The 9,615-nt window shown below is 42.4% G+C and overlaps 1 protein-coding gene across 1 annotated transcript; it reads left to right on the forward strand.

Moving 5' to 3' along the window:
* The first annotated feature begins 3,451 nt into the window (after positions 1–3,451).
* LOC102486781 (protein SET) lies at positions 3,452–8,764 on the forward strand. Its single transcript, XM_014591127.2, has 2 exons — positions 3,452–3,605; positions 7,130–8,764. Exon 2 carries the CDS (start codon positions 7,405–7,407, stop codon positions 8,269–8,271), a length of 867 nt encoding a protein of 288 aa, XP_014446613.1. The 5' UTR covers positions 3,452–3,605; positions 7,130–7,404; the 3' UTR covers positions 8,272–8,764.
* The last annotated feature ends 851 nt before the right edge of the window (positions 8,765–9,615 follow it).

Genomic DNA, 9,615 nt, shown 5'->3' on the forward strand with positions numbered 1-9,615 from the left:
AGGACTCAAACTGTGGCCGACCACGTGGGAGTGTCCAGTGCCTTCACCACCATGTTACCTGCTGGCCCCCAAGGTTGTGGATTTCAATGACCCTAAAGTATTCATATGCTTGGCTACTGTGCAGCTAGGCTTGTCTAGACACTCAGTGTGTGAAGGCTGAACAGCACACTGAGAAAGAAAGAAAGAAAGAAAGGGAGAAAAAAGGGAAGAGAAAACAAAGGGGAAAAACCCACAAAAACAACCAAAAAAGAAAAAACCTTTTTTTAAAAAACAACAAAAAATGAAAACCACGCCGTGCTTGAACATGGCAGGACATACCTCAGATTGAAGTGACTTCTGAAATTAGCCAGAGAGAGGAGAGGTCAGAGGTGACAAGAAGTGTTTTAAAAATTATAAAAAGAAAGATAAAAAATGTAAAGAGAGAAACAGAGGCAGAGAGAAGATGAGGGTTGCCCTACCCGTCTGAGCTTTTCTGGGGTCAGGAAGATGGGGTTCAGAGCAGAGATTCAGTTGCGTTGGTCCCTGAACGTGACAGGACACACCTCAGATGGAAATGGCTTCTGTCTGAACTTTTTGGGGGGGTCTGAAAGATCCAGTCGTGCTTGTTTTTGAAGGTTGAAAGGTGGGGTAATGATAGAGAGAGCGAGAGCATCTGGCCGGCAGGCCAGGCAGCCCCTCTCAGGGTGAGAGCACCATCTCTTTGGCCTTGGCCTTGGAGAAAACTTGAACATGCTTTGACTCCAGAGCACATCTGTCTTAAGGAGACTGACTTGTAGGAATCATATTTCTAAGAACCTTATATATAAACCCAAAGTCTAATTTACTGCTTTATAATAATGGATATATATTAGGTTGTCGGGAAAGTCATGATGTATTTTTCTATGCTTTTCTCTGCAAACATGGGGCAGAACTGTCCTTATGACCCACTATTTTGCCTTGAGTTGGATCCTTGTATTCCCAATCCAGAACACTCCCTTTTGCTGATAGTGAGGTATGTGGGAAACTGAGCAACCCAGAGATTGCTTGGTGAACATGAAATCTGTTTTAAAGCAGGGTGGGGACACAGTTCTGAGAGAGATTTCATCCAGGTCTGGGAAGACTGATGACTCACAATTGCTTCTCAACAGAGAACAGTCTGTGCTGGATAAACAGCCAACTCCGGGTCTCTGACTTCTTTTCCCACACAAGGTTTACCACTGCCCTTCTAAGCACAAGGTCAATCCAACCAGGATGCAGTACAGCAGATTGGGTTTGTGCTGATGAGAATACAGTCAAGCTTGTTCTCCTGGGATTGTTTCCAAGTCACTGTGAGTGGTAGAGCAGATGTCTCCATACTTCTCAACCTCCTGCAGTCTCTTGATTCACTCCCACTGATGACCAAGTCTATCCATGGTGCCTGTGGATTTCTTTTATTTTCAGAGGAGCAATGTTATTTTCATCTTATTTTTAATGTTTAAAAGTTTATTTACTTATTTCTTCTTTTTGTGAGAGAGATACTGAAATAGAGACAGAGATAAAGACAGAGAGACAGCATTTCCAATAGGGTCTCAATATCGCAGTCTACGCCCAGCCTTAGACAATCCCAGATCATGGGCATAAGTGTGTCAGATGTATTCAGGGAGGTCTCTGGATCTGAGCCTCCATCCTTCCCAGGTGGTAATCTCAGAGTGTTGCTTTTGACTGTGGTGCCACTGTATGGCACCTTTATTTCCCTAGCTTTTTTTTTTTTTTTTTTTTTTTTTTTTTTTACCTTGTCACACTAGCACTTGGAGCAAAATGACAACACAACGCACTGCTTCACCTCAAAGCGGTATTTTTACTCTACCCTTCCTTGGTGGCTGGCTGAATCATCGGGGCCCATGGAGTGCTTCTGAAAGGGGGGCCAGCACCTTTTGTGAATATGCCATATTTTCTTACTGACTTCATCATTCACACTCAAGGTCTCCATATTTAAACCATGGTTGACTATGTGAATCCAGTGATGTAACCATTACGCCATCTACTGGTTCGTATTCCCCTTGTTTTAATGTGTCATTCTCACTGGGATGAATTGCCATATACCAGTATCGCACTGTTTTGTAATTCCAATAGAACACAGTAGCCATTGCTTTTCTATTTTTCATACTGTTTTTTCTTCCCTCTCTCCCCTTACTTTGCCAGAGGGCACGTATGCTTGCTGGAGAAAGACTGGGAAAGAGAGTAAAACTGAGCGACACCCCCCTGCACACATGTGGGATTCCTCCTCCATGTCTCCCTCCATTTGAGATGTTGGGCATGTACGCATGTGCCCAGAATGTTTTTCAAGCCATTGGGGTCCACGACTTAAAACTGACCATGTGGAATCCAGTCGCCTTAACCACAAGCTGGCCTAGCCATTGCTTTTCTAATATAACATATATCCTGTGAAATTATGGGAAAGAATGGGGGTGAGAAAGCACTGTGGAGAAAGGAAATTTCACGCGGCTGTTAGCCGAGGCCGTCACCTCATTCCTTGAGTTCTGGGAAGATAGCGTAGTATTAGAAAAGAACACAGTTAGCTTGGAATTCTGTCTACCGCTCATTACCTGTTAGGTTACCAGTGATATCCTGGACCTTTTTTAAGTCAGTGCAACTCCAGGTGTGATTTTCAAACTTTAGACAGGTTTGCAAAGAAATAAGGACTTTGTGCCAGAATGCACAACCACTTGTGTTGCTGAGCACATTGTTCAGTTGGACTAACTCTTTTCAAAGTAAAACTTTCTCAGGGAAGGAAACAGTGCATCCGTTTATATTTTGCCTGACTCTTTAGCAATAAAACTGGAAAAGAATACCAGTTTCATGAGGCTGCTATTATAAAGGTAAAACTGACAATGTATGTAAAGTGCCTAGCCTGCTGGATGTACAATGTATAGTTTGTGGTCGTGTTTGTCTGAGTTGCACAATGTAACACTGATGATGAACTTCTCCAGCAAGTAGAAAACTGGCAGTAGAAAACTGGCAGTAGGCTCAAAAGAGGCAAAAGATTGAGGATTTAAAACCCTGCCATTCACCTCATTACCCTGAAGACTCTAAGCCTTTTCTCTCTAGGCACTTGTGTCTTCGTCTGTTTTGTTTTGTTTTAGTTCTTGCTGTAGGGCACTTGTTCTTGCTGGGGGTGGAGAGAGAGAGAAAGAGAGAGAGTGAGAAAACTCCTCTGAGTCATGGCCATGCTGAAGCCCCCTCTTCTTTATTCTCTTCTGGGGATTCTGGGCACACAAGCACATGCACCTGGCATGTTTCTCAAGCCACCAGGTCTGAGATTCAAACTGCACAGGTGGCCATGTGATATTCAGCCACCTTAACTACCATGCCATGGACTGATCCAGCCCCAACAGTCCTCACAGTCTCTCTTGCCTTAAGAAGAGATTCACTTTGTGATTTCTGTTTTATTTTATATTTTATTTTATTTTATTTTATTTTAAACAGAGTCTTGCTGTGTTGCGATCCTCCTGCCTCATCCTTCCAGCTGGGACTACAAGTGTACCACCACTCCCACATCTCTTTTAGACAAGAGTCTCAAAATGCCCGGGCCCACCTTGAGCTCATGGTCCTTCTTGCCTCAGCCTACCCTAGTCGCAGAGTAACAGGTACAAGTTGCCACCTTGCTAGGCCCTTCGGTTGGGGATTAAACTTGGACTGCATATGTGATCCTAGCCTGCAGACCACAGCATCTTAGTAGCATGTACCACCACAACTAGGCTTACGTTTTATTTATTTTATTTTTATAATTTTCCCAGAGGGTGTGTGCTTTCATCAGAGAGAGAGATAGCAAAAGAGAGAGAGAGAAAGCAAGAAAGCATACCATGTTCTCCCCACCCCCATAGGGAATGGTCATGCCACAATCCCTTTTCCTCCATTTCTCCCTCCTTTTTTTGGGTATCCATGCACATGAGCCCAGCATGCTTTTCCAGCCACCAAGTTTAGGAATTGAACCACACAGTCAGTCATGTGGGATCTACCTGTCTTAACCATCATGCCACTGGTTGGCCCCTGTGTTTTATTTTATTTATTTATTTATTTATTTTTGGGAGAGATTTTCACTATAGGGCACGTGCGCTCGCCAGACAGACAGAGAGAGACATAGAGACAGAAAGCGAGAAATCACCCCCCAGGGGGGATGGTCACGCCGCAATCCCTTCTCCTCCTTTCTCCTTTCGGGATCTTGGGCACGCATGCACACGCGCCCGGCGTGAGTTTTAAGCCACCGGGTCCAGGACACGAACCACGGTCGACTACGTGGGAGTCCAGCGACATAGCCATTACGCTAACTGCTGGTTACCTCTGTGTTTTATTTTTAAAGTGTTTATATTCCCTACTTTACAAAATAAAAATCTATTGCATTAAAGTAATTCATGAGATTATAGTTACTGCAAGACAAATAGATGAATGAGCTTGTGATATAACTTAATAAAGTTTTTTTGCATTAAAAGAGAATGACTCCTCACTTTAATCCAGTCAGATGCTTTTTGCTTGATTTTATTATTTGTGATCTTTTAGAAAAAAGATGAAATTGGTATGTACTTATTACCAAGGACAATATTTAACTATATAACTAGAATAGTTTTTAATTTGTTGTTGTTATATGGCACGTTTTCTTGCTGGAGACAGACAGAGAGAAGAGAGAGAGATAGCACCCCCTAGGGGGGATGACCACACTGCAATCCTTTATCTTCCACTCTTCTCTTGGAAACACTCCCAGCATGTTGACCATGTGGAATCCAGCCACCTTAACCTCCATACCACATGGCAGGCCCCATATAATGAGTTCTTGAATAGTTTAAAAATTAATGGTAGATTTGCTATCCTTTATTGATTATATATAATCTTTTAAAAACAATGTACCCAACACAGAAACCAATAAGATTGCAGGGATTTCTAAACCTTATCAACATTTTACTGCTTTCCTCAGTTGGATAGCTTCGAGCAAGCTACTTAACCACTCCATGACTCAGTTTCCTTATTTGCAAAATGTGAAAAGATAACCGTTTTACCCTCATAGAATTATTGTGAAAATTGGTACTGGCAGATGGTGTAATGGTTATGTCATTGGCCTCTCACATGGTCGACTGTGGTTCGAGTCCCAGACCTAGTGGCTTGAAAACCAAGCCAGGTGCATGTGTGTGCAAATCCAACGTCCCAGGAGGAGAATAGAGAAGAAGGAATTGTGGCATGGCCATCACCCCTGGGAGATTATTTCTCACTTTCCCTCTCACCGTGGTCTCTCTCTGGTAAGCACACACACCCTAAGGCAAAAATCTCTAAGAAAAAGAAAAAGAATTATTGTGAAAATTAAATGCAACAGGTGTAAAACACTTAGAAAGAACTAAGCATCCAGCAAGATTGAGAAATATTAGCTCTTCTTTTGATCACTCCAAAACCATCTTCAGATTTGTGCCCACTTGTTTACTACCAAGCAACATATATACGTAGTTAGTAATAAACCAAGGATTTCACCTAATCATCTCCTGTTACAGAATGGGCGTAATTCTTATTGTAGAACTCTTGCACTTTTTACACAGAGTATTATCATACAGCAGACACTAAGGTATCCTAAGTATGTGCGCTCATTCAGTCATCATAGCAATCCCACCCCCCAGCCCGTTGTTCTCCTGGCTGAACTCTTGGCCTTTTTTTTTAAGGTTGAAAAGTATTTCCCCAAAAGATTTAAGTCCTAATCCCCAGTGCCTCAGAATGTGACTTGAAACTGAAGTGTTACTGGCTAAGTTGTCATATTGGAGTAGGGTGGGTCCTAATTGAATATGACTAGTGTCTTTATAAGAAGAGAAAACAGAGACAGAAGTCCATGGAAACTGGAGTTATGCTTCTACAAGCCAAGGAATACCAAGGTCTACCAGAAGCCAGAAGAAATAAGGAAGGATTTTCGCTTATGGGCCCTGGAAGAAGCAAGGCCATGCTGACACCTTGATTTCAGACTTCAAGCCTCCAGAACTCTGAAAGAATATATTTCTGGTGTTTTAAACCAAGCAGTTGTGGTGGTTTATTAAAACAACCTTAAAAAACTAATACAGGCTCCTAGAAAACTGGACCTGAGAGGCAAGCTCGGGTCAACCACAGAGAAACAATGGTCCTTGACTACAAGGGTCCAAGTTGTCCCAAAAACCAGCTTCTTTGTGGAAGATCCTTGTGTGGAGACTGTTAAGATCTGGTTAAGCAGGTGCTTGCAAAATCAGGCCAGTCCTTTGGGACTAGAAGGGGTTAGAATGAGGCCTGTGAGCCTCATCCAGAAAGGCCTTTCCTGACCTACAACGCACCTTTCTCCCACTCTTTATCCTCTTACACTGGTTTTTCATTTATAGCATGAGCTGACATGCTTTATCTGTATTTATTGACTGTCTAGCTTCCCAGGTATTACCTCTACTATCAGAATAGACACTCCATGAGAATAGTGACCACAGGTGATATTTTTCAAAATTTTTTGGTGTCTCGGGACTGGCAGTTAGCGTAATGGCTATGTCGCTGGACTCCCACGTAGTCGACCATGGTTTGCGTCCCAGACCCGGTGGCTTAAAACTCACGCCGGGCGCGTGTGCGTGTGTGTCCAAGATCCTGAGGGGAGAATGGAGGAGAAGGGATTGCACCATGGCCATCCCCCCTGGGGGGTGATTTCTCGCTTTCTGTCTCTCTGTCTCTCTCTGTCTGGCGAGCGCACGCACCCTATAGCGAAAACCTCTCCCCCCCCAAAAAAAATTTTTTTTGATGTCTCCTGTATTTTGCAGAAGTGACTTAAACATTTTTTTCTTTGCATCTCCCTGTATTTTACAAGTCATTTTTGCCTTTTTAAATAAGACAGAAGTTTTGTTTTTCTAAAGTTTTACTCACAGTTTGTGTCCTTAGGACCTACTAGTCAACAAATATTTGTTGAATGAATAACTAAATAAGAATTATTTTTATTTAACTTTACTTATTTATTTGACCAGAGAGGGACAAGGTCGAGGGGGTGGTGGGGGAGACAGAGAGAGCAAGCCGCCAGATCTGGGACCCGAACTATGGTTGGCCATGTGGGAGTTCAGCACCTTCAACCACCCCACCACCTGCTGGCCCTGATACTTCTTTTATTCTTATGTTTAAATCATTTCTTTTCCCCCAGCAGTATTCAGCAACTTCTTTGGGGAAAGAATTGCCTGTGTCAGCTATGCTGAAGAAAACGTAGGAAAGGATTTGACCATGCTGGAGGCATACTTTGGTCGAGTATGTTCCTATCACCATTCTCCAAGGGTTACCAGCAACCCAGTCGTATCACATTCCTAGAATCTTGAATCAATACCAATTTGCTCTACTACTAAATATTACCTTATCAAGTTCTTAGAGCGTCTTTCTGGTGAGCAAGGAGGTCTTTGAGTCTGGCGCCTGTACCTTCCTAGAAACATGGCCCCCAAGCAACAATCTTCACTCATACCTCTGACGAAGAGACTAAGACTGCCCCCTGCCTCGAGACCAGAGAAGGCATTGGTCTCTCTGGACTTACCCAAGGGAGAGAAAGAGCAACAAGAAGCAATTGAACATATTGATGAAGTACAAAACGAAATAGACAGACTTCATGAACAAGTCAGTGAGGAGATTTTGAAAGTAGAAGAGAAATATAACAAACTTTGCCAACCATTTTTTCAGAAGAGGTCAGAATTGATCGCCAAAATCTCAAATTTTTGGGTAACGACTTTTGTCAACCATCCACAAGTGTCTGCACTGCTTGGAGAGGAGGATGAAGAGGTGCTACATTATTTGACCAGAGTTGACGTGACAGGATTTGAAGATATTAAACCAGGTTACAGAATAGATTTTTATTTTGACAAAAATCCTTACTTCAAAAATAAAGTTCTCTCCAAAGAATCTCATCTGAATGAGAGTGGTGATCCACCTTCAAAGTCCACTGAAATCAAATGGAAAACTGGAAAGGATTTGATGAAATGTTCAAGTCAAATGCAGAGTAAAGCCAGCAGGAAGAGGCAGCATGAGGAGCCAGAGAGCTTCTTCACTTGGGTTAATGGCCATTGTGATGCAGCTGCAGATGAGTTAGGGGAGGTCGTCAAAGATGACATTTGGCCAAATCCCTTACAGTGCTATTTGGTTTCCGATATGGATGATGAAGAAGGGGTAGGAGAAGAAGAAGATGATGATGATGAAGAAGAAGAGGGATTGGAAGATGTTGATGAGGAAAGAGATGAGGATGAAGGTGAAGAAGATGAAGGTGATGATGAAGGGGAGGAAGGAGAAAAGGATGAAGGAGATGACTGACAGAACACTGATGGATTCCAATCCTCCTTTAAAAATTTTTTTTCTTCAGTCCCTGGGAGCAAGTTGCAGTCTTTTTTCTTTTCTTTTCTTTTTTCCTCTCTTTTTTCCCTCTTGTGCTCAGTTGTCCTGTTCTTGAGATCTCTTTTCTCTACACCATGGTTCTCAACTTATTTTGGGGGAAAAAACCTTGAGCAGAAACAATAGGAAAAGAATCTCTACGCTTTCCTGTTCCAAATTCATTTTTATCCCTTCCTGTTTCAACAAAAACTGGAATCACCACCACCGTGCTCTGTGGGAAAAAAGAAAATCCTTCTACTCCCTTTGTTCTGCTGGAAGCTGGAGGGTGCTAGGCCCCTTTGTAGTAGTGCATAGAATTCTAGCTTTTTTTTTTCTCCTTTCTCTGTATATTGAACTCAGAGATTACACTGTGTCTCTAGGTGAATATGGACAGTTAGCATTTACCAACATGTATCTGTCTACTTTCTCTTGTTTAAAAAAAGAAAAAAAAAAAAGGGACCAGCAGTTAGCATAATGGCTATGTTGCTGGACTCCCAGGTAGTCGACCATGGTTCGAGTCCCGGACCCAGTGGCTTAAAACTCACACTGGGCGTGTGTGTGTGTATGCCCAAGATCCCAAGAGGAGAGTGGAGGAGAATGGATTGCGGTGTGGCCATCCCCCCTAGGGGGTGATTTCTCACTTTCTGTCTCTCTGTCTCTCTGTCTGTCTGGCTAGTGCACGCACCCTATAGCAAAAACCTCTCAAAAAAAAAAAAAAAGGAAAAAGAAAAAAGAAAAAAAACTTTAAAAAATGGGATTATAGAAGGTCAGCAAAGGGTGAGTTGAGCTGTTTGGGTGGGTTAAGTGGGCATTTTGACAACATGGCTTCTCCTTTGGCATGTTTAATTGTGATGTTTAACGAACATCCTTGTGGTTTAAGATGACACTTTCAAAATAAAATTTTCTCCTAATGTCTTAATGATGACTTGAGCCCTGCCACTTGGGAGAATCAGCAGAACCTGTAGGATCTTATTTGGAATTGACATTCTCTATTGTAATTTTGTTTCTGTTTATTTTCAAATTTTCTCTTTGTTTCACTGGAAAGGAAAGATGCTCAGTTTTAACAGTGAGTAAGTTGCTTTGTTACAATAAAACTAAATGTGTACACAAGGATTTGATGCTTTTCTCTCAGAATAGATAGGCTTAATATGGCCTTCCAAGTTTGACTTGTATAGAGCACTTCACTGTCAAACTGTCACCCGAACTTCGTTATTTTTGATACGCACTGCGCAGGATGACTTCTCAGGGCTGTGTGGACTGAGTAAACGGGTTTGAATCAATGTATTA

Source organism: Tupaia chinensis, unplaced genomic scaffold, assembly GCF_000334495.1.
Source record: "Tupaia chinensis unplaced genomic scaffold, TupChi_1.0 Scaffold000532_1, whole genome shotgun sequence".
Taxonomy (NCBI): domain Eukaryota; kingdom Metazoa; phylum Chordata; class Mammalia; order Scandentia; family Tupaiidae; genus Tupaia; species Tupaia belangeri.